Source organism: Miscanthus floridulus, chromosome 7 (assembly GCF_019320115.1).
Source record: "Miscanthus floridulus cultivar M001 chromosome 7, ASM1932011v1, whole genome shotgun sequence".
NCBI lineage: Eukaryota > Viridiplantae > Streptophyta > Magnoliopsida > Poales > Poaceae > Miscanthus > Miscanthus floridulus.
In genome coordinates, this window is record NC_089586.1 from 2,225,577 (window position 1) to 2,249,230 (window position 23,654).

General features: G+C 49.9%; 3 protein-coding genes across 5 annotated transcripts; 1 reads left to right on the top strand and 2 right to left on the bottom strand.

Annotated features, from left to right (window-relative positions):
- Positions 1 to 206: 206 nt before the first annotated feature.
- LOC136462347 (uncharacterized) lies at positions 207 to 8,041 on the bottom strand. 3 transcript variants are annotated; one of them, XM_066461456.1, is made up of 6 exons: positions 7,735 to 8,041; positions 7,508 to 7,628; positions 4,612 to 4,751; positions 4,106 to 4,468; positions 3,898 to 3,960; positions 207 to 596 (listed from the first exon to the last, which is right to left on the bottom strand). In XM_066461456.1, the coding sequence occupies exons 1-6, from the start codon at positions 7,810 to 7,812 to the stop codon at positions 360 to 362; spliced, it is 1,002 nt and encodes a 333-aa protein (XP_066317553.1). In that variant the 5' UTR covers positions 7,813 to 8,041; the 3' UTR covers positions 207 to 359. The 3 variants fall into 3 exon arrangements, with proteins under 3 accessions (XP_066317553.1, XP_066317552.1, XP_066317551.1); XM_066461455.1 differs by having other exon boundaries at positions 209 to 596; positions 7,508 to 7,631; XM_066461454.1 differs by having other exon boundaries at positions 209 to 596; positions 7,508 to 7,634.
- A 1,847-nt stretch (positions 8,042 to 9,888) lies between these two features.
- LOC136462348 (potassium channel KAT4-like) lies at positions 9,889 to 11,661 on the top strand. Its single transcript, XM_066461457.1, has one exon. The coding sequence runs from the start codon at positions 9,889 to 9,891 to the stop codon at positions 11,659 to 11,661; it is 1,773 nt and encodes a 590-aa protein (XP_066317554.1).
- A 3,530-nt stretch (positions 11,662 to 15,191) lies between these two features.
- On the bottom strand, positions 15,192 to 18,739 carry LOC136462349 (protein NRT1/ PTR FAMILY 6.4-like). The gene is made up of 4 exons (XM_066461458.1): positions 18,450 to 18,739; positions 18,013 to 18,357; positions 17,372 to 17,925; positions 15,192 to 16,391 (listed from the first exon to the last, which is right to left on the bottom strand). Exons 1-4 carry the CDS (start codon positions 18,450 to 18,452, stop codon positions 15,473 to 15,475), a joined length of 1,821 nt encoding a protein of 606 aa, XP_066317555.1. The 5' UTR covers positions 18,453 to 18,739; the 3' UTR covers positions 15,192 to 15,472.
- Positions 18,740 to 23,654: the final 4,915 nt, after the last annotated feature.

Sequence of the window (23,654 nt, forward strand, 5' to 3'; positions counted from 1 at the left end):
GCTGAATAAACAATTACTTCAGGCTGTAGTATAGTACTCGCTCCATCTCAAATTATTTATGATTGTCCAAATAAGTACTATTAGATTCTTTATTAATTATATGTTCAGTATACTTATTTAATAAATTTGTGTACTCTATAATTTTGGTCAAGCTTAAGATGTCTTGACTTTCTAAGAAAGTTAGAATGCCTTATAATTTAGAATACAGGAAGTATAAAAAAGTATACTTCAGTACGTTCGCAAAAACTAGCAGGCCATAAGGGCCTACGATTGACAGTTGTGAAGCAAGAAAATTCTAGGAGGCAAGGGAAGCTAAAAAACGAAACTCCATTTCTGGAAGACAATTCATCTGTAACAAATTAATAAAATGGAAGTTTGCATTTACTAAGATGGTGAGTTCTGCCAAAGGAAACTGGAGGGGAACCTTCAGGAGGCTTCAGGATTTCCTCGTCATAGTTAACCGACATGAGACACAATCCATGTGGTGGTGCTGACAAGGCCACCTTCGCCAGTTCTTTGCGGTCCCTGACCGCAATGATCGCTGGAACGATATCAGGAGGCAGTGCTTCCTTTCCGACTTGAAGCAGCAAAGCAACCTGCATCATACAATACATCATACTCTATGGGTGTGCAAAGTAAAAAAAAAAATGTTTTAGAGCCTCTCGTGGAGATGATTTGCCTCAAATAGAAACGCTGAATGCACCAAATATTGCATTCGGTGCAAATAAACAATTTAACAGATGTAGAAGCCCTCAAACTTAAAAAAAATTGCACACATTTTTATTCTGCCATGTCGTCCAGTACTGTTGATGCCCATTATACTCACTGGTGGAGTAACTAGAATTTGCTAAGTTCAGGCTATATTTGAATTGATCATTTCCAAGAGATTAGCCAAATCGTTTTCTAAAGGTAAATTTGGCTATTATTAAAGGAAAAACGTCTCCAAGACTCTGTAAATGACTCTAAATTTAGTAGGTCTCCATCCCACCTCTTTCGCTCTTTACTTTTGGATAGCCTACCTCACTAGCCGTCTAACCTCTTGTTTTACGGAGTCTGTTAGAGTACTCTAGTATTTTTTGTCAAATCTATTTTTGAAGTAGCTAAATCGGTAAATTTGGCTAGTCTTTTTTGCTAGTCTCCTCTTAGAGGCGTATGTCATGCGCTGCGAGGACCGCTTCTGAAGGAGGGAACGGCTGAGGAAGGCTGCATGGCCAGTCCACGCAAGGACCGTGTCTGATGCTGCATGGCCAGTCCACGCAAGGACTGTGTCTGATTGAAGGGCGCGGCTGAGGTGCTGCATGGCTGATCCAGCATCCAGGCCTAAAAATAGGTGTGACCGCGTGTGATGGAGGGACACGGCTGGAAGTGTTGCATGGCCAATCCAGGCCTTAATTCTAGGCGTTTCTTTCCTAAGTGTAGAGGCCGACGGCTGGGAGTGTTGCATGGCCAAATCTAGGCCTTAATTCTAGGCGTTTCTTTCCTAAGTTTAGAGGCCTAGAGCCTATTTATTTCTCTTAATAAGGATGTTCAGAATCAAGCAAGAAAAGCCATATCTCTTCCTCGGTCGTCGGCAAGGCCCCCGGCCGGCCCCCATCTGGCCATCTCTCCCTCTCAACCTGCAATGAAAAACTCGGGCACGGCCACAACCGCGTCTGCCAGCGCATCTTCCTTTTTGACCTGGCCGCCGCAGATGATGATGACGACATCAAACAGGCGGAGTCTGAGGAACCCGACCCCAGATCTCCCTGCACGCCATCGTGGAGGACCGCACCAGCGAGACGATGCGGGTGCAATTGCAGCCGGGGGCACCTCCCTCCTTGCACTCCTCGACTTGGGCTTTCACCCACAACTTCATCTCTGAGGAAGCTCCAGGCCGCACCACTCTCCAGCTCCATCCCCAGGGCAAGATGCTGGTCACGGTGGCCAACGGCGAGTGTGTGCCGTGCCCGGGCATGTACCACGGGACGCCCTTTACCATCAGTGACGAAGACTTCACAGCAGATTTCTTCGTGCTTCCCCTGGCGGGCTACGACGACGTGCTCGACACGCAGTGGCTGGCGTCCCTAGGCCCGATCTTGTGGGATTTTGGCGCCCTCACCATGTCCTTCTGGCGCGCTGGGATCACAAGGTCTGTTGGCGAGGTATCACGAGTCTGGCCAGCCCAACCCAACAGGCCTGCTCAGGCGACGACCTTGCTCGACGAGTCCGCCACCATCTTCGCCGAACCGACCGGCGCTCCAGGGACCACTGCATCAACCTGGTTCCACGTCAGCGCCGGTGGCTGTGCGCCCCTATCGCTACCCACCTCCCACAAAGACGAGCTGGAGCGCCAATGCTCCACCATGTTGTCCCAAGGGCTGATCCGGCACAGCACTTCGGCGTTTTCCTTGTCAGTCCTGCTGGTCAAGAAGGCCGACGGCACGTGGCGTTTCTACATCGACTACCGCGCCCTCAATGCCATCACCGTCAAGGACGCGTTTCCCATCCCGGTGGTCGACAAACTTCTCGACGAGCTGCACGGTGCCCGTTTCTTCACCAAACTAGACCTCCGCTTCGGCTACCACCATGCTCGCATGAACATCGCCGATGTGGCCAAGACGGCATTCCGAACACATGACCAGGCACTCGTAGAGGCCCATCATGCGTTCGGAACGTTGTCTTGGCGACATCGGTGGTGTTCATGCGGACCTGGTGGTAGCCGGAGCGGAGGTCCAACTCGGTGAAGAAATGGGCGCCGTGCAGCTCGTCAAGAAGTTCGTTGACCACTTGGATGGGAAACGCGTCCTTGACGGTGATGGCATTGAGGGCGCGTTAGTCGATGTAGAAACGCCACGTGCCGTCGGCCTTCTTGACCAGCAGGACTGACAAGGAAAACATCAAAGTGCTGTGCCGGATCAGCCCTTGGGACAACATGGTGGAGCATTGGCGCTCCAGCTCGTCTTTGTGGTAGGCGGGGTAGCGATAGGGGCGCACAGCCACCGGCGCTGACCCCGGAACCAGGTTGATGCAGTGGTCCCTGGAACGCCGGTCAGTTCAGCGAAGATGGTGGCAAACTTGTCAAGCAGGGCCGTCATAAGGTCATCACCCGAGCAGGCCTGCTAGGCTGGGCTGGCTGGACTCACGATAAGTGTTTGAGGCATATGTCATGGGCCACGGGGACAGCGTCTGAAGGAGGGCGCGTCTGAGAAGGCTGCATGGCCAGTCCACGCAGGCCTAAAAATAGGTGTGACCGTGTCTGATGGAGGGAGGCGGCTGAGAGTGTTGCATGGTCAATCTAGGCCTTAATTCTAGGCGTTTCTTTCCTAAGTTTAGAGGCTGAGAGCCTATTTATTTCCCTGTAATAAGGATTATTAGAATAAAGCAGGAATTAGAAGGAAACCTTCTCTCTTGTTCAGCCGTGGGCAAGGCCCCCAGCCGGCCCCCATCTCTCCCTCTCAACCCTAGCCACCACCATGACATGAATCCTTGTAGCTTCCTAGTAGAGCTTCAAAGTAATCGGGTGCCAATTTTCAAAACATGTTGACCATGTATGATAGCCAACTTTCATTCCTATAAAAGGCTAAAGGCTTATTGACCAACATTGAAGTAGATGGAGATACAACTAGTTTTCCACTTACATTATGACTACACTAATGCAGAAGTATGAAGGCGATTTCATAATTGATTTCAAATTTCAACTATTACGTGTAGGGAAAATAAAAATATAAACAAGGTTGCTATAAATGGGTTCAGTATTGTTTATTTGTTTTTCCCATGCATCTAAGATAAATAAATGTTGGAGAACACATTATGATTTAGGACAATGGAGGACTCGCAAAAATGATAATAATGTATAAATATGTAAACCTGAAAGAAGCTAAATTTGAAATAGGCATTTACACACAACGTTGAACTTACCATGTTCCTCACTTGTCTGTACAGAAAACCGGTGCCTTCAACCTCGAGCTGTAGGACAGCACCCTGTAGAGTATATGAACAAAAAAGAACATGTCAACCAACACCAAAAGGAAGCCCACCAATATGAAAAGATAAAACCAATACTGAACAGCACACTAAAAAAACAGAAGTACCAAAAACATTTTATTTTGGTTTGGAAATCAATTACCATTTCAGTAACATCAAAACGTGTTATCTTCTTTGTGGGTCTGCGCTCACGATCATTATGTGCAGCATTAGCAAAGGATGTGAAGTCATGGGTTCCAACAAAATAATTTGCAGCCTCCTGCATGGCATGGGGATTAAGTTTATAAGCACTATGATAAGCATAGCGATTATGAAAGGGATCCATGATTGCTTCATTATAGATCTTGTAGCGATAGACTTTGCTCTTTGTGGATGTGCGAGCATGGAATTCAGGACGTGCTGCGCTAATTTCCCTGACTCGAATCTCAGGAGGAAGGAGTCCATTCATTGCAGAATGAATACTATTGAGGCAACGGTAACTGAAGGGTGTAGTAAAATGTGCCACCTGAAAACAACAAATATGATAAGTGATCCCCCAGCATTTCATATAAAACATAACACTGACATTTAACAGTGCAGGATACGCAAACCAGATGATAGATATCAATTTAAGCTTCAGTTTACAGTTATGTAGTATGTTTATTAAACCTGACCCCACGCATGAACACCTGTATCAGTCCTGCCTGCACCGACCAAGCACAGTTTCTTCCGATCCAGCTTAGTGATGCATATCAGTGCGTCCTCTAGAAAGTATTGTATTGTTGGAATTGATGGTTGATACTGCCAACCTGTGATATAATGGTAAGAATCATGTTAAGTTGCAAAATTACACTGTTCTCGTGAAACCTAAGGGATGTACATGTGAAATGTGAAGCGATTTAACTAGATAGTGGTTGATAGCTTGAGTATAAGGGGTGGCTATCAAGCTAACAGTTTTTGGCCGAGCATTGTTCAAATTCGGAATATTCTGATTAGTGATCATGGACCATCTTATCTATTTATTCAGAAGTAATTTAGTTACCAGGTTAACACGCTGAGCCTAATCGAGCTGACATGTAGTTGAATCCATACCAAATTGGCAATTTTTCTTTTCGAGCAAAAACAAGTCAATCAGAGCAGGAAAAAGAGAATAATGTCCAACCTATTATTTCGCAACCGTTTAATTAATGCTTGTGCAGCACCTATGCATGCACATAGATACTTCAAAAGAGTAAAACTTAAATAGAAATTCTAGGGTCATTGGACCATGATAACTAATCATATATTCACATCTAATCGTGATATCTGACTAACAATTTTGCATAAAATATTGATAACATGAAGATAAACCCAAATAAAATCCAAATATGAGGCCTGGACTAATTACTTAACTGGAATTCAATTTTACTCAGTTTGTGTATGTTGTAACCCAAATCAAATCCAACTATTAGGCCAATTTCAAAAAAAAAAAATCCAACTATTAGGCCTGGACTAATTTTTTTTTTCTCGAACGACGCAAGAGAACTGCGTGTCACATTAAGAAGAAAAAAATTACATCAGAGGGACAAGAGTCCACTCCTAGTACAGGGGAGAGAGGCTCCCGGACACCACAAACACCAACAGTACAAGAATTACCGTGAACAAGGACTACATGACCAGGGCCAAAGAAACACACAGAGGCTCATGGCTATGTGATTAGCGACTGAAGGAGCAGTTCTTGAAGAGCAGAGGCTCCAGCCATACACCATAAAAAACCTTCGATTGTCACTGCATGTAAAACCTCTTGGACATTAGGAGAAGTTCCTTCAAACACACATACATTGTGATGCTTCCAGATTTCCCAAGCGACCAGGATAAATCAAAGAATTCAGCCCCTTTCTCATCTTTTTATCAAACCCCTTGATTGCTTTGCACATAGTTAGAGAAATGGGTCACTCCCGGCTCAGGAGCAATAGCTAGAAGTCCCAATCTAATTAGAATCATTGTCCACACCTATCGCACAAACACACAACTGACAAGGGTGCGTTGAATAGTTTCTTCTGCCTGGTCGCGAAGAGGGCATGAAGCAGGATGGGGCAAACCCCTTTTGGCTAACCTGTCAGCTGTCCAGCACCGGTTCTTAACTGCTAGCCATATGAAGAATTCGCATCTAAGAGGTGCCCAGCTTTTACAAATACGTCTCCAAGGCCTGGACTAATTACTTAACTGGAATTCGAAATTACTCAGTTTGTGTATGTTGTAACATTTATTTATCTTCCTGCAATAAGATTAAACCACTCATATGTGAAGGGAATAAACTCCATACCCAATATGTACTGAAAATTACTTGTGAATGTTATAACAGCTAAAACATGGTAACTAGTGCACTAAAGTTGCAGTAGACTATTAGCAAGCTGTGCTGAAAACTGTTATTTAAACCTTCTGCAGTGATGAGCCCCTCCAAGAATCCCATTTTTATCTCTGCTTTATACTCTAATATATCCTAAAAGGATGGCCTCCTATATGGGGCCAGACCTCTTGAAGTCTTTGCCACCACAATTAATACCCCCAATCTTAGAAAATAATTTTGACGCACAATTAAGAAGAGAATATTGTACCTTGGCAAATTCAGTTATAAAGATTAGAGATTATAAAGATGACCTACTGTTGTGCATTGTTACAATCCAAAATAGCAGAGCTATAGAATCTCAAAATTAATCAAATGGGCCTACAAAGAAATAAACACATAGATGCCACAAAAAACGTTACCTCACTCCTTTCCATCTCAATAATTATTCAGACATACAATGTCTTCATCTACAATTCAGCACATCACATCTACAAAGGCTAAGATGAAGCGTTGAAGCCTAACACTTTCTCTACTCTTCACTCTTCAAGTTATCGGATCGTACCATGTACGGAAATAATCACCACAAAAGCCTTAATATGCTAAGATAAGGCACCAACACCATGAATCAGTAAAGCGCATATACGAAGGAGAGCCATGACACTTGGTGCCATGAATCAGTAAAGCGCATATATTAAGGAGAGCTGTGTCATGAGTGACTATGGCCCTGTTGGTCACTGCTTAAATTTATTTTTCAGCCAGCATCTTGCCAGCTGTCTGCATAAGCAGCTTGTTGAAAAAGCTGGCTAGATGAAAAGCTACGTTTGGCACTCCGGCTTATCTACAGCTTACTTCTCAATGCTCAGCCATGGGACCCATATGTCAATGGGTGAGGGAGGGGCTGCCGTCATGGTTCCCGTCACTAGAGCTACCACCATGGTTGCAAAGAGGGAGGGGCACGCTAACAAATCTAGCACGGTTCAGAGAGCACATTGACCAAGTTTATACAAAACCTATTAACATGTCCAATAAATACACTATTAAATTACAGTTCATGGTGGGTTTAATAAAAATAATTTGATGTTTTAAATGTTAGTGTATTTTTCTATAAACCTGGCTGAAAACAAGAGAAATTTAACTTAGACAAATAACTAAAATGACCTCTGATTTGAGACGAAGGGTGTATTACGGTAAACCAATGTATTAATTTTAGATGCTATATCAGGAATCAACTCAAACCTTTGAACTTTGTTCCATCGTAGGCGATGACCATCCTCCACTTGTGCATATTCTCCGGCTGCACCGTGTCACCTTCGGCCGCCTCTGGCACGACAAGCGAGAGCTGGCCGCCATCGGCGAACTGCTGCTGCCCGTCCGAGGGAGAGAACAAGACATCATTTCACGTAACATGAAAAAGGAGGGGACGGGAGGAGGAAGAGAGAGGAGGAGAAGGCGCGGGGCTTTACCGAGGTGTTTCGGCCGCAGGCGGTGGCGGAGGCGCGGATAGGGAGAGGAGCAGAGCGGAGGGGTGCTAGGCCCAACATATCCAGTTCTCAGAGCAGCGCCAGCCGCGAGGAGCGCGTCGGAGCGGACTCAGCAATGTCCCGCGGAAATCCAACCGCTAGAGGCAGGCCTTCTAGACCAGCCCTACATAGGCCATGGAAAGCGGAGGGGCGTGGAATGGACGGCGGCGACGGGCGGCAACTCTAGGAGGGGGAAGAGACTTGCGACTGCGAAGGGGCGGCGAGAAGAGACCGGGGCCGGTCGGGTGACGCTGGAACAGGATTACAAGAAGGAACTAGGGGTACATTTAGGCCGAAACCAGCGCCGGCCCGTCCAAATTTGACCGCTGGCGAGCGTCGTGTTTGGATTGAGGGCCGCGATTGGGCCGCTCCGGTCCAGCGGTCACTGCGCGCCCCTCTTCCAAAATAAATACACATTTCACTTATCGAGAAGTTAAATTTTTTAAATTTAACTATAAATTTATACAAAAACATATTAATATACTTATGATATATAATAAGTATCATTAGATTGAGCATGGTGTATATATTTATAATAAATTTATTTGAAGATACAAATATTAATATTATTTTCTATTTTTTAGTCAAACTTTAAAAGATTGACTCCTCGATAAGCGAGATATACATTTATTTTAGGACAAGAGAGTACTTCATTTTTAAAAAGTTGTCTCATAGTAACTCATAATTTCTTAATCTATGCATAGAATAAAAGTAAAGTTGTGAGTTGCATGACAACAACAACTCATACAACGGTACAATAGTTGTTTCATAATCCAAAGTTTTAGGTCATGAGGTCGTTTCCCTCTTTCTCTCTCCCCTCTCTCTTCCCTCCGTATCAGCAAAAATCTTATGTAGCACTATATAAGACCGCTGACATGTAGGAACCAAACAGAGCCACATCTGGTGCTTGCCCTCGATGGGTGTCGGGCTAATCGGAGCTTGCAAGGGACGCGACAGCCGTATGGAACGTCGAGCCCTCTCGAACGGTCAGGTACGCTAGAGTTGTACCTATGAACAACTTGATTTAGGGCATGTTTCCTAATTAATAGTTGGAGATAAATTAGCTCAGGTTAAGTTGACTAACAATTAGTTGTAGACTTGGCTCACAAATTATCCCACCTACCAGCATCTTCAAGAATCGTTCTTAAACCTACTCTTTAAATCATCATTTAGATCATTTGAATAAAAATATTCTCTATATCTTTTCACCTTCCAACAATCTCTCTATATATTGTGTGCTCTAGAGAGTCAATCTTGATTTAGATCATTTGAATAAAAAATGCTCTCTATATCTTTTCACCTTCCAACAATCTCTCTATATCTTGTGTACTTTAGAGAGTCAATCTTACTCTCTATCTTTGTCTAGCGAGAAATTCAGAATAGCGAATGATAATATTTGAAGATCTCGTTAAAAAAGCTCTTGAAATGTATTTTCTCACCAAAATATCTATTTCCATCGAGAAGGTAGGTTGGATATAGAGAGGTCCTTGGAGTTTAGCCCCCTGTTTGGATTGGGTTTGGCTAAATTTTAGCTGACTAATAATTTTCTCTTAGAGCATTTCTAAGAGTCTTCTTAAACTCACTCTCTAAATCATCGTTTAGAGAGCCATTTAAATAAAAAGCATTATCTATATCTTTTCACCCTTCAACAGTTTATCTATATTATGTGCTCATTCTAGAGAGTCAATCGTGCTCTCCATCTTTTGGCTAGCGAGAAATTAAATCCAAAACAAACGATGCCAATATTTAAAAATATATGATTAAAGAAGCTATTTGAGAGATTATTTCACCAAAATCTTTATTCATATTAATAAGAAAGAATATAGACACTCTTGGAATTGCTTCTATACTATCCAAACATGTCCTTAAAAGTACCGGAGATCCAACGAATATTAGAACTAGGCGACGTGGAAAAATACGGTGCCAGAGTTCAACCTGAAAAGAAGAAATGATTTGTCCGCATCGAGACCAATACGAACTACGTATTGGTATCGAATTCGGTGGTACACAACTGATCCCATGCATGATGCGTTCCTACAAGTACACCGCAAACTGCAGTCGGTGGCTGAGGTTTTGGTCGTCGCGCAGGCGCTGTGCATGCGCTCGTCGGCGGCGTCGACGCCGCTCGTCGAGCCCGCCGGCGCTGGCTACGGCTGGTGGCAGGCGCTTCTCGTCGCGCCCGTACTATACTCGGCGTGGGCGTCGCCGTTCGAGCTGGCCATGGAGAGGGCGGCCACCTTGCCGCTCCTCATCGCAGACCTGGTCGCCGACGTGTTCTTCGCCGTCGACATCGCCGCCTCCATCTTCGTCGCGTGCCTTAAACTCCGCGGTTCGTCCTCCACTACCAGTCTCTTCTACGACGACCGCAGGAAGGCTGATGTGAGGCACCTGCGCCCGTGGACGCTCGCGATGGACGTGGCCTCGACGATCCCGTTCCAGGTGATCTACCGCCTGGCCACCGCCTGGGGCGCTGCCGCCGCGTGGTCGTCGCCGTGCCGGTTCCTGAGCCTCCTCCGTCTGTGGCGGCTGCGGCGCGTCAGCGAGCTCTTCGCGAAGCTGGAGAAGGACGTCCGGCTCAACTACTCCTGGACGCGGCTCGTCAAGCTCGTCGGCGTGACGCTCTTGGCGGTGCACGCCGCGGCGTGCGTCCACCTGTGGATGGCCTCCCACTACAGCGGGCCCAAGGAGCGCACGTGGCTCGGCCGCGGCTTCGAGACCCGCAGCGTCTGGGCCGGGTACACCCGCGCCGTGTACTGGTCCGTCGCCACCCTCACCACGGTCGGCTACGGCGACCTGCACCCCGCCAACCCCGGCGAGATGGTGTTCGCCGTCTTCTACGTGCTCTTCAACCTGGGCCTCGCCGCGTACATCGTCGGCAACATGACCAACCTCGCCGTGAGCGGCTCCACGGCCGCGCTCGCATTGCGGGACACGCTGCGCGGCGTCTCCATGTTCGGGGCCATGAACCAGCTGCCGGAAGCGCTGACGGAGCTGATAGCGAAGAGCGTGCAGCTCAACTTCGACATGACGGAGCAGCTGCTCCAGCAACAGCTTCTGTCCGAGATGCCTAGGGCCGTGCGGTCGGGGATCGCGCAGCACCTGTTCCGGGACACCGTCGAGGGCGCGTACCTGTTCCGGGGCGTCTCCGAGGGCCTCGTCGTGGACCTCGTCGCCGACGCGACGGCGCAGTTCTTCCCGGCCAAGGCCGACATTGTCCAGCAGAACGAGACCCCGACGGACTGCTACATCATCGTGTCCGGCTCCGTCGACGTCTTGGCGACTGCTGCCGACGGGACGGAGACGGTCGTATCAAGGGCATGTCGGTGCGGCGTCGCCGGCGAGATCGGCGTGATGCTCAACATCCCACAGCCGTTCACCGTCCGGTGCAGGAGGCTCACCCAGGCCGTGCACGTCAGCCAAGGCCACCTTCTGCGGGTAGTCCGGCCTCACACCGCCGACGCCGCCAGGGTGTTCTGCAATTTCGTTCAGCACCTTGGATCTCCCGTGTGGAAAGTTGCAAGGGAAGAAGCCCCATTATTCAGGGAGATCGCAGATCAGATTGAGGCCGAGGCCGCCACCGCAGCGTCAATGTCGAGGCGGAGGAGCGAGATGTTGAACCCGGAGGGACTGGAAGAGGCTGATCAGCTGAGAATGTCGCTGCGTAGAGAGGCCAAGCGGCGAGTGGTTATCCATCAGAAGTCTGAAAATGCTGCAGGGAAGCTTTTATGCCTTCCTGGTTCCATGCGGGAGCTGAGGAGTGTTGCGGAGGCCAAGTTCAGGAAGGTGGTGACGACGGTGCTCACCGTCGACGGCGCCGAAGTTGAGGACATCGACGTGCTAAGAGATGGAGATCACTTGTTCGTATGTTAGTGCTTTGCAAAATAAGAATGAACACGTATGTAACAGTGTTGACACCCAGAAGTGTGCCAACAGAAGAATTGGGCCACACCGATAAGTTGCTGGCATCAAGAGGATATTGGAAAATATTTGGTACGACAAAAATCAAAGCATGATCAAGAGTAGGACAAAATTGGGCTTGGCCGGTTTACAAACCGCCTAGGCCGGTTCCCAAAACAGCTAGGGCGGTCCCCCTATTAGTGTGGCTCAGCTAGAGCCCGGCCCCATGAAAACCGGCCACTGTCTATTTTGAACAGATTTGTTTCCAAATCGTTTTCGGATCTATGTTCAACGTGGAAAACTTGGAGATTGCGTTCTGAACTTGTTTGCTACTAGAATAAGACCACCCTCTCTTTATAAACGAGAGGATCACGGTTGATTGAGAAATGCAACTTCTAATCGTAAAACAAACACGAATTGCCCATTTGCCCGGGCAAAAGGTTAACTGATGTGTTTTTTTGATGATTGGAAGTTGGATTTCTTGTTTTAGATGGCCTTGCCGACCCTAGAACAACCTCTATGTGCTCCTCTCCGACGGATCTTCCTGGGAGGTGTTCGGGAGTCTACCAGCGAAGAATGCGCTTCAAATCAGCCTAACCAGCTTGTCGGACGGTTTCGTCGATTCGTTGCGTTCTTGCTATGATCAAGGTCGTGTGTGACCTCGGATGTGCTAGCCCTTACCGGTGTGTGGCCCAAATTGGCGTTAACACACTTTTTGGCGACTCCACTGGAGAAAGAAAAGATCCAATATACTAGCAGCAGGTCTGACGATGATAAGCCTAAGGATAAGGGTGATCACACCGATCTCTTTGACCAAGGGAATATCAAGAATTCGACACCAATCGAAGAGCTTCCTGAGGATCTTCGTCAAAAGATCAAGGTCAAGTTCTCCACAGATCTACAGGTGTTCCTTGCAAGTTGCATTAAAGATTGGCGGGGCAAGGCTACTCAATATCGTGAGCCCATCTTCAGTGATATAGACGCTTCTACATCCGTTGCACTGCAAGTAAAAACTAATGAAGAGGTAGAAGATCCTTACCATACTCATGCTGATAAGATGTTGCATGATCAAAGGACGATTACTGATAATAATCTCATGACTGTTGTTAATATGCTTATGGCACGCATGGATAGGGTAGAGGGTAAGACGACCGATTATGTCGATGCATATGCTAACAAATCGGCTTCTAAGCAACCTCAATAGCCTTACAACTTTTATGATAATCGAAGCTTGTACGCAGCGGCTAACAAAGCCAAATTGGCCTCTTTGGCGACTAAAACCAATAAGGCCAATTTAGGTGGTGTTAGCACATCTATGTCGTTGGTCACTTTTGCTTTAAGTTCGGCTCATAACACGCAAGACGATCATGGACCAGTTGCGAATCGAGCTTCGGCGAGGTATAATACAGTTCTTCCTAACCCACCAAAGTCATCGAGTCAAATTCCTATGCTTAGTAGTGCACACGTGGCTCCTACTACCGATTTTAATGAAGCTATGAATAAGTTTATATATGAATTGTCCAAATCTATTGAGAATAGCTTGAGTGTGCAAATTAAGTCAAGTAGGACTACTATCATAAGTCATACTCTTCGCATTTTGATTTCTTGAAAGCTCTCAATAGTTGGAGGGTACCAGAATTTTATAAGTTTAGCGGTTAAGATAACAAATCTACCATGGAGCACATTAGTTTGCTTCTTGCTCAAATGGGTGAAGCTAGTAACTTGGATTTTATGAATGTTCGGCATTTTTCTCTGTCCCTTACCGGTATAGCTTTTTCTTGGTTTACATCTTTACCCATTTGTTCTACTAGTTAATGGGCTCAATTGGAAGAAAGGTTTCATCAGCATTTTTAATGGAGTTCATGAAATGAAATTGTCACATCTAACATCGGTTCAACAAGAGCGTGATGAATTTGTCCTCAACTTTGTGAAATGCTTTAGATACATCAATCACTGATGCTTTCATTTGGCAATTTCAAAAAAAAGATTTGATTTGTTTGGCTTTGAATGGTTTGCGCTTTAGCATTAAAGAAAAACTTGCGCATTATGAGTTTCTTACCATTAATCAATTGTTGCAAAGGTCGTTGCATTGAAACTCGTTGAAAGTTTCTCGTGATGTTCATAGGTCACATCATTCTAATATGCTCGCACGATGAAACCAAAGAATGCAACTTTGCTGAATTTATTTGGCCTGCGCAAAACAGATCAGTCACTTGTCCATCTTTCATACTGATTCATAAGAATCAGCAAGAGGATATAAAAAATAATTTTGATCCCCCTAAATGTCATCACATTTTTTACGAATTGCTTACAAATGGTTACATTAAATTGTTTCATGCTATTCCATCGCTTGAACGGTTGAAAAGAAGGGTATATTGCAAATGACATAACTCTTTTTCTCATGTAACTAATGATTGCGATATTTTTCGTTGGTAGGTCCAATTGGTTGTCAATGAGGGACGATTTAGTCTTACTGAGATGCAAGTTGATAAAGTTCCTTTCCCGGCCAATATACTTGAAAAGTGAGAGCCCGCTGTTTTGACGCGTCCGGAACAGGCCGATACAACCATTGGCAAGAACGTGATTATCGGCAAGCCTCGAGAAACACCAAAAGTTGAGAAGGTTTCGGGGCACAAAGTTGTGCCTGAGAAAGATGAATGGCAAAAATAAACTCAAGATCACGGCTGGGTCAGCAAAGCATTTGAGGAGCCGCCCAGGCCGTTCTGGCACTTCCAGTGGCTCCGGTGTCCATGTTTTGCGTACTTTTATGCCACGCCGACCTGAGATTGACACTTGGACAAGTAATGAGGTGAAGAATGCAGGGAATGTGGTGAGACGTCAATGCGCCTTTGACAAGTTCATGAGCAAATATGAGAAAGAGAAGGCCGATTCTATGAATTGGTTGTTAAAAAAAAGAGCCTACACTTCCTAAGCAAGAAGAGTCATTCAAGCAAATTGTGGTGTCACAAGTAGTGACTCCATTGTAGCAACAAGTTGTTCCACATGTGTCTCGTTGGGGTCCTTCCGCTCAACCTATTGTACAACCAATGTGAGGGTTCTATGGAGTTTGGGTGCCATATATCCGGCGGCATGGGGAGAGCCTGCTAGTTTTTGACGGGCGGCCCACTCTTCTTTCTCATCTTTGGCGGGCTTAGATGGGGTTCGGGGGGAGGCAGACCGGTCAGGCGGTGGGGATGGTGAGAGGGTGGCTTAGGGTCCTAGCGGCGGCGGAGGTGGACGGACCAAGGCAGAGCGGGCGCGTCCATGGCCACAGCTCACCGCAGAAGGAGATGGGGACGGGAAGAAGGCTGCCACCACAGGTGCGCTGGGGTTTTGCCGGTGCTCTGTGGCTACGGAGCTCCAGCAAAACCCTAGTGCTTCGTGGCGGGGCGGTGTGCAGCGGCGGGGCGAGGACAAGGAGGAGGGCGCGGCTGCCGGTGACGTAGGCGGGGGTGGGGCGCAAAAAAGAAGCGAGCGTGAGGAGGAGGAAGAAAGATGGCACGAGGAGGAATATGACTGACAATGTCAGTCACCTGCCGCCGATACATACCCTTTCGATCTAAGCGGATAAAACATCGCCTCACTTCGTTTGCCTCCTATGTTATTTATTACAGGAGAGCAGGCCGAAGCCGAAGCAGCAGCAAACTGAAAACGGCAAGCGAAAGAAAAATTCGCCATACACATACACACTACCCAAAGGCAAAATTAAAAGGCACACTACACAGCAGCACTAGTACACACACGCACGCAGCGATCAATTGTGAGTCTGACATGCGTGCCCGCCCTACACGTCCATTCCTTCGACGGCCTCCGTCACGGCGACGAAGTCGTCCATCTCCTTCTGCGCGGCGCCGTCGGGCGCCACTGCCGCCGGCAAGTTGCTAGCCTTGTACTGGTGGCGCCTGGCGAAGACGATGAAGACGGCGAAGTTGGCGACCCCGAGCACGGCGAGCATCCAGTAGAAGAGGTCGAGCCTGCCGCGGTCGAGGTTGTTCCGGATCCACGCGCCGCTGGTGGCGGCGTCGACGGCGAAGACGAGGAAGCTGCTGAGGAAGAAGCCCATGGAGAGCGTGACGAGGAACAGGCCCGTGCTCATGGACTTCATCCGCTCGGGCGCCTCGCGGATGAAGAACTCGAGCTGGCCCACGTACGCGAACGCCTCGCCGACCCCGACGAGGAAGAACTGCGGGACGAGCCAGATGGCGCTGATGGCGGCGTGCCCGGGTCCGTTGGACGCGTCGCGGCGCTTCTTCTCGACGAGCGCCGAGACGGCCATGGCGGCGACGGAGAGCGCGAGCCCCGTCCCGACCCGCTGCAGCGAGGTGAGCCCCTGCGGGCGGCCCGTGAGGCGCGCGGCGAGCGGCACGAGGAGGCGCTCGTTGAGCGAGGTGAAGAGCAGGATGGAGATGAAGAGGAACACGGAGAGGGAGCCCGCCGGGACGGCGAAGCGACCGGAGCTGGCGCCGGAGCCCGGGCGGAGGCGGCGGTCCATGCGCGTGGCCTGCTCCACCGAGAAGGTGGTCATCTGGGAGTAGACCGTCCAGAAGAGGATGCACGTGGACCAGATGGGCAGCAGCTTCACCACCATCTTCACCTCCTCCACCTCCGTCACCGTCGACGCCGCCGCCGCCGCGCTCGCCTGCTGCTGCTTCCCCGCCGGCGCGGACAGGTCCGCCTCCACGATCGCCGCCTTGTCAAGGCACCTGCATGATGCATTCACGGCAAGTGAGAAAAATCGATCAGCGATCAGGATGAGCAGCACGTACTGTACTGTACAGAGTACACATCTGTCGTGAACTGAAGCGCGAGTGATACTACACACACGTACACGTACTCTACTACGGCACAGTACTGTACATGATAGCTACTCCTACGTACAGATGTTTGGCCGGTGCACCGATCCGACTACTCGGACTCATGAGCTACATACTGCTGCTCAGTCTCATTGATTGCAGCCGGGACGCCGTGTCCGTGTCCGTGTCCGTGTCCGTGTCCGTGTGTGCGTGACTCATCACACGCCCGTGCTGTCACCACGGGCTGACTCAGCAGAGAGAGAGGCCGGCACATCGACCAGTTTTCGGCCGGAACAGTGTACGGGCTCTCGCGGCACGTCTACCTGTCTAGATTCTTTTGCTCTTTTGCGTGTTGTGTTACCAGCTGGCGATGAAGGGTACCTTCTCGGCTCTCGGTTACCCGTTTCGGCTTCTCCATCTCTGGTGTCCACATTTGAGCCGTGACACTGACGAAAAAATTACAAAAATGACGTTCGAAAGATTGACTCCTTAACTATGATGACACTCGGGTGAATGATAAGTGAGTGTATCTGCGTCTATGAATATGGATCCAGTGTCAAATCTACAAACGACCAATGTTTCGAATGCTATTTTTACAAATCGGACACCGACACGAGGTTCGGACAAGTGGCATGTGATCGTACTAACAATAGCCCTGCCCAACTCGCTCCGTCATGCTCATGCCTGCTACACTTCCTCACCGTGGGAGGAGTTTCATGTGGCTGGCCAGCTGGGGCTTACCCTTGAGCCTAACAACAACATACATGTGTGATGCATACTCCTATCTCGCTTGCTCTGCTAGCTGCTAAGACAGAGACATCGTCGCGGAACGAACGCGACGGCAAATTAAAGGCGACCGAAAGGGATGTAAGTAACTGCGTTTGCGTTACCTGAGCCTGTACGTGTGGGCGACCTTGGCGGCGGCGAACCCGTGGAGCTCGGCGGCGTCGGCGGGGAGCGGCAACCGCCGCTTCCTCCACGCCGTGGCGAGCACCCGCCCGATGACCGTGAGCGGGCTGCCCTGCGGGCGGCGGTACCGGTACCTGGGCGTCCCCGCCACGAACACCGCGACGGCGAGCAGCATGGCGACGGCGGAGACGCCGTAGCCCCACCCCCGGCCCACGTTGTCCTGCACGTACACCAGCACGGTGACTGCGAACAGGGAGCCCAGGCTGATGCAGAAGTAGAAGCGGTTGAAGAAGAACACCATGGCGCGCTCCTCCCGCGGGTCACGCGCGTCGAACTGGTCCGACCCGAACCCGGACACGTTCGCCTTGAGACCGCCGGCGCCCGCCGCGATCGTGTACAGCGCCGCGTACAGCAGCGCCAGCTGCCCGCCTCGCGCGGGCACGCACTCGTGGTGCGCCCGCGGGCCGCGGGCGTTCGCGCACGCCGGCGGGCGCATGCTCGGCAAAGTCGTGTCCACCGTCAGCAGGCTCACGCCCTGCCGTCAATTGTCATCAACATGTCATTGTTAGAATAGTCGTCGTGCAATGCGACACCTGCAGGCCAACATGTACATGTCACGTACGGTGGCGGCGATGGTGGCGCAGATGGCGATGGTGAGGTAGCGGCCGAGCTTGGCGTCGGCGAGGAAGCCGCCGACGAGGGCGAGCAGGTTGAGCGTGCCCATGAAGTTGGTCACCACGTTGGCGGACTTGGAGTTGGACAGGTGCAGCTCGCCCACCAGGTACGTCACCAGGTTCATGGAGATGCCCATCACGCACACGCGCTCCGCCAGCTCCGTGCCCAGGATCAGCCCGGCGCCCACCCAGCCTCCGGTCCTCGACTTGTCCACCGGGTTGCCCCGAAAGTCCACGGCCTCCTGGCCGCCGTCGCCGCCGTCGTACCCACCACCATGACCCCCGGAGGAAACCTACACACAAACGTTCATCAGAGAGCTGAGCAATAACAACGTCCTTGAATCGAAACTAACTAATCATGACGACGAGAGGGTGCGGCTGTTACCATTGCTGTGCTGCTTCTGTAGCTGCAGCTAGCCGTGCCTAGTGCAGGGCTGCAGGCAAAAGGGGACTAGGGAGCGAGGACGACGAAGAGGAAGGAGAGGAACGTGTGTGCTGTGAGCTTGTCGAAGAGGATGAGGCCGGGCGAGGATTTATAGGGCGTGCGGCGCGGGCACACATGACATGATGAACCAGCCAGCATCAAGGAAGAAGGGGCGTGGCTGCACCTGCCACTGCTGCTCGGGATTCTCCTCTTGTTACCACTTTTTTTCCCACTGCAAATTACATCACATTTACTTGCTGGATTTGGGTAGCGTAGGTGAGGTGGCCAAACTCCAAAGTGAGGATGACGACTGGCGGAGACGGGAGAGACTGTGCTGCTGCCCTCAGCCCGCGCGTTCGGCACTTCTTCGGCCCCCCGGGAAGCGGGAACGGACGGACAAGTAGCGCGAGGATGACCTGGCGGGTTCCGTGGTGGGTGGATGCTGGCCCTGCCAAAAATCTCCGGTACGTGGTGAAGGGAAGTTTCCATTTCCCACCAAAGATTGCAGCTGCAGTGGCAGATCCTCTGCGCAGGGAAGGGGGTGGGTGGCCTGGGCCATGTTTAGATTGTAAAAAATTGCAATCCGATGAATAGTAGCATTTTCGTCTTATTTGGTAAATATTGTCCAATCGTGAACCAACTGAGCTCAAAAGATTTATCTCGTGATTTCGAACTAAACTGTGCAATTAGTTATTTTTTTACCTACATTTAATACTCCATGCAAGTGGCTAAAAATTGATGTGATGGAGAGAGAGTGAAAAAACTTGGAATTTGGAGGTGATCTAAACAAGGCCCTGGTTTTAGCCAAGCCACTGTATGCTTCAATGCTTGTCAGCCACATAATCACCTCCCGTAACGTCTAGATCTAGCCCCATGTTACATGATTAGTATCTGTATCTCGACAAAAGCATCTTTGGATCTACGTTGGCTGAGTGAGTGCTTCTGAAGTGGTGCACAGGTCATGTGTCGCGCATATGTCACTACAAAGCAGCAAAACCAGATTTAGTCAGTTGATTTAGCCTATCGATTTATCGAAACGATGAGATATGACGCCTCATCTTTATCCTTTGCTGTTGTGCTAATGAGGGTCTCACCATCAACGCAGGACATGGCACAAAAGCTAGTACAAGATGATAAGCTGGATGGGGGAGGGCATTGTATCGTAGATTGTAGATTAGCTGATGTATCTTGAATCCCCATAACGATGGATGGATGTGTCCAAGCTTTGATGCTGTTGTTTCCGAAAGGAGACATGTTCTGTTCTCATTCTCATCCCTTGTGCACCTCCACACCGTACGTCGGCATCACACTTGCCCACACGCGCATTACGGCGCACAAGATTTCGATGATAAGGAGTGTTAGATAATTTACTGTTTCCTTGTGTGAATATACAGCAAGGGAAGACGACGCCGAAAAGGCTTCCTGCTGTGGTATTGTAGCCGCTGTAGAGGCAGGCGTCGAATGACTCACCTGCCGCACTGTAGCCACATGCAGGAATAGACGCAGAAGCCAATTCTGCTATGTTATCTAGTCACTGTTGCAGCATGGAAGCTGTACTAGGACTATATGGATAAAGTTGTATATATAGTTTGTCACTGTAACTCAACAAAGAGAGCCCAGATTTGCCATCTTCCATACAGGGCACCGGCCAACGCTGATGCTTATACTATGTGTGTATGCTCTGTTCTCTCTCTTCTTCTACCTCTAGCTATAGTGTGTGTGGTCGGACAATGTTTGTTTATGGTCGACATAGCTAGTGAGTGCTCGGCAACACTAACGGGTGCTCGGCAAGACCGGTGAGTGGTCAACTCACTTGAGCCGGTGATCCAGGAGTGGTGACGAGTTGTTCAGGAGTAGTGCCGAGCACTACAACCGGGGTGCCGAGCACTCCAGGTGCTGTGCCGAGCACTCAGGTGGAACAAGGAACTCCATCAACACTAATCGAGTTCGCCTCACCTCCAAGTGACATCACTGAGTTCATGGATGCCTTTCACGAAGGTGAGGAGGTGCGGTTCCGCAGGCTGAACGACATCATCGGCGGCACAGGGCCCTCAGGCTTGGCTGGTCGGCTGATCAATGATCAAGAGCTGCTGCTCGTCAGCGCAGAGGAACCACCCACGTTCGCGCTAGTTGAGCGTGACGGAAACTGGCGACGGGCGATGCTAGAGGAGATGAAGGCGATCGAGGAAAACAAGACATGGCAGCTCGTCGATCTACCTTCACGATGCCGTCCGATCAGCTTGAAGTGGGTGTACAAGATCAAACGGGACGAGCTCGGTGCCATTGTCAAGCACAAGGCGCGCCTCGTTGTCCGATGCTTTGTTCAGCGCGAGGGCATAGACTTCAAGGAAGTCTTTGCGCCAGTAGCGCGCATGGAGTCTGTCCGTTTGCTACTAGCCTTGGCAGCAGCAAAGGACTGGCGCGTCCATCACTTGGACGTTAAATTGGCCTTCCTCAATGGCGAACTGGCAGAGATGGTCTTCGTCAGGCAACCTTCAGGTTTCGCCGTCAAGGGAGAGGAGCACATGGTGTTCCGACTGCGCAAGGTGCTCTATGGGCTACGGCAGGCCCCACGAGCATGGAACGCCAAGCTTAACGCCATGCTAGGCGAGCTTAGGTTCCAGTGGTGCGCAACTGAGCACGCGCTCTTCCCGCGGCGACGGGGGAAGGAGGAGCTCATCGTCGGCGTGTATGTGGATGACTTGATCGTCACCGACGCGCGCACGGAGGACATCAACAGCTTTAAGCATGAGATGATGGCTTGTTTTCGAATGAGCGATCTTGGCGCACTCTCCTACTAGATCGGCATCGAGGTGAGATAGAAGAAGGAGGAACTCATGCTCGGTCAGAGCGCGTATGCCTTGAAGCTGTTGGAGGGGAGTGGCATGGCTGAGTGCAAGCCATGCGTGACTCCGATGAAGGAGCGTCTGAAGCTGACGAAGGCCAACACCATGGCGAAGGTGGATGCAATACTCTACTGGAGCATCATCGGCGGTCTGTGCTACCTAGTCCACATGAGGCCGGATATTGCATTCGCTGTGGGCTACGTTAGTCGCTTCATGGAGGATCCTCGAGAGGATCACTGGGGTTATAGTGAAGCGGCTACTACGCTACATCAAGGGGACGGTGGATCAGAGGATCATCTTTTCCAAGACCGGCGAGAGTAGGTTGCAGCTCACTGTGTTCAGCGATGCAGACAGGGTGGGGGACATCGAAGGATGACGGAGCACCTTAGGCATGCTCATCTTCCTCGGGTCGGCTCCAATTTCATGGTTGTCGCTAAAATGAAAGGTGGTGGCGATGTTTACGTATGAGGCAGAGTACGTAGCGGCGGCCACAACGGCGTGCCAAGTTGTGTGGCTGCGTCGGCTACTAGGCGAGCTGACCAGTGTGGAAGCTCACCCACCAGCACTGATGGTGGACAACCAGCCCACCATCACCCTCGTGAAGAATCCGGTTCTGCACGATCGGAGCAAAGACATCGACGTAAAGTTCCACTTCCTCAGGGACTGTGTCGATGGAGGGCAGATCATCATGGAGATCGTCGAAACTGGTCGGCAACTCACGTACATCCTCACCAAGCTACTTGGACATCTTCGACTCACGGAGCTGAAGGAGATGATCGACATGGAGGGGGTACAAGGGATAGTAGTAGGATTATGGGAAGAATTGTTAGATAATCTATTGCTTCCTTGTGTGAACACACAGCAAGGGAAGGCGGTGCAAAAAAGGCTCCCTGCTGTGGTACTGTAGCAGCTGTAGAGACAGGCGCCGAACGGCTCACCTGCCGTACTGTAGCCACATGTAGGGACATGCGTAGAAGTCAGTCCTGCTGTGTTATCTAGTCACTGTTGTAGCATGGGAGCTGTACTATGACTAGATTGATAGAGTTGTATATATAGTTTGCCACTGCAACACAGCAAAGAGAGCTCAGATTTGCCATCTCCCATACAGGGCTCTGGCCAATGCTGGTGCTTGTACTGTGTGTGTATGCTTTGTTCTCCCTCTTCTTTTACCTCTAGCCATAGTGTGTGTGGTCGGACAACGCTTGTTCGTGGTCGGCATAGCTAGTGAGTGCTCGGCAACACTAGCGGGTACTCGACAAGACTGGTGAGTGGTCGACTCACTTGAGCCGGTGATCCTGTAGGCTAACAAGGAGGACAAGTGCAAGGCGCCGCTCGCTTGCTGGCTCGCGCACGGTGCCTGTGCTCATGTGGGCCAAGGGCGACAGCGACGGCCCATGCCGCGGCCACCGTGCACGCGGGCCACCCGTCGCCGACGTGTCCGTGTTCCACCACGCAACTCGCCACCGGCCGGCCTCCCACTCATGAAAGTCGGGGACGGCGGCGCAGCCACCCAGCCTGGCTGGGCACATCTGAAACTGCCGCCATCGGTGAGGACATGTCATTTCCCCGTTCGTTGGGTGGAGCCCGTTGCCCTCCGCGACATGGACGACTCCATCCGGCGAGCAAGAACTCTTCTTTCCCGAGGAGGGGGAATTTGGATGGAAGAGCCTGGTGGGGCGCTGCCTAGTAGGACGCGCGTGCATGTGGCCCTGCCCCTGGGATCTTGGCACTGACGTGGCCAGCGACAGGTGGGACAACGGGAGCCGTCAGCCCAGCACGTCCCAAATTTGCGTGGTGGAGTAGAGTAGCAGCCTCTGCCTCCTTCACGGCGACGTGTTGCTGCATGGCTGCAAATCACTATGCCTTTATTTTATATTTGGCCTCGTGTTCTCAGTTTCCCCTTTTGCTACTCGCGTGATTCCGTGATCGAGGATAATTGTCTCTAGTAGAAAGGAACAACAAAGGTATCGTCGACAACATGAAAAATTCATGGTATGGCACTCTCATTGGATGTGATGTTTATGTGAACACTACATGGTGGTTGTGAGTTTCAAAACCTTGGTCCCTTGGATCACCTACAGATTGTTTTGGAGCCTCTACTTTAGTTCTGATATATGCTACAAAAAGGATGAATCTAAGAAATTATTACGAAAAAAACAAAAACTCATGTCCATCAATTTTAGTCTTAAATCATCATGGATATAAGGACCTTTCAGTTGTCCTATGCCACACTACGTCATATACTATTAGTAGGGGTGACTCTAGAGGCTTTGTATGGGTGGTTTGCCCAGCCACCCCTACCTAAGAGCCTCTACAAATC

Excerpts from the sequence above, each read along its gene's own strand:
- LOC136462348 (XM_066461457.1), top strand. The coding sequence starts at position 9,889 with ATGCGCTCGTCGGCGGCGTCGACGCCGCTCGTCGAGCCCGCCGGCGCT.
- LOC136462347 (XM_066461454.1), bottom strand. The coding sequence starts at position 7,812 with ATGTTGGGCCTAGCACCCCTCCGCTCTGCTCCTCTCCCTATCCGCGCC. Across the intron at positions 4,469-4,611 it reads GTGTTCATGCGTGGGGTCAG|GTGGCACATTTTACTACACC; the intron begins GTTTAATAAACA and ends TGTTGTTTTCAG. Across the intron at positions 597-3,897 it reads ACAGACAAGTGAGGAACATG|GTTGCTTTGCTGCTTCAAGT; the intron begins GTAAGTTCAACG and ends TGTATGATGCAG.
- LOC136462349 (XM_066461458.1), bottom strand. Across the intron at positions 17,926-18,012 it reads GCGCCACCATCGCCGCCACC|GGCGTGAGCCTGCTGACGGT; the intron begins GTACGTGACATG and ends AATTGACGGCAG. Across the intron at positions 16,392-17,371 it reads GCCCACACGTACAGGCTCAG|GTGCCTTGACAAGGCGGCGA; the intron begins GTAACGCAAACG and ends TGCATCATGCAG.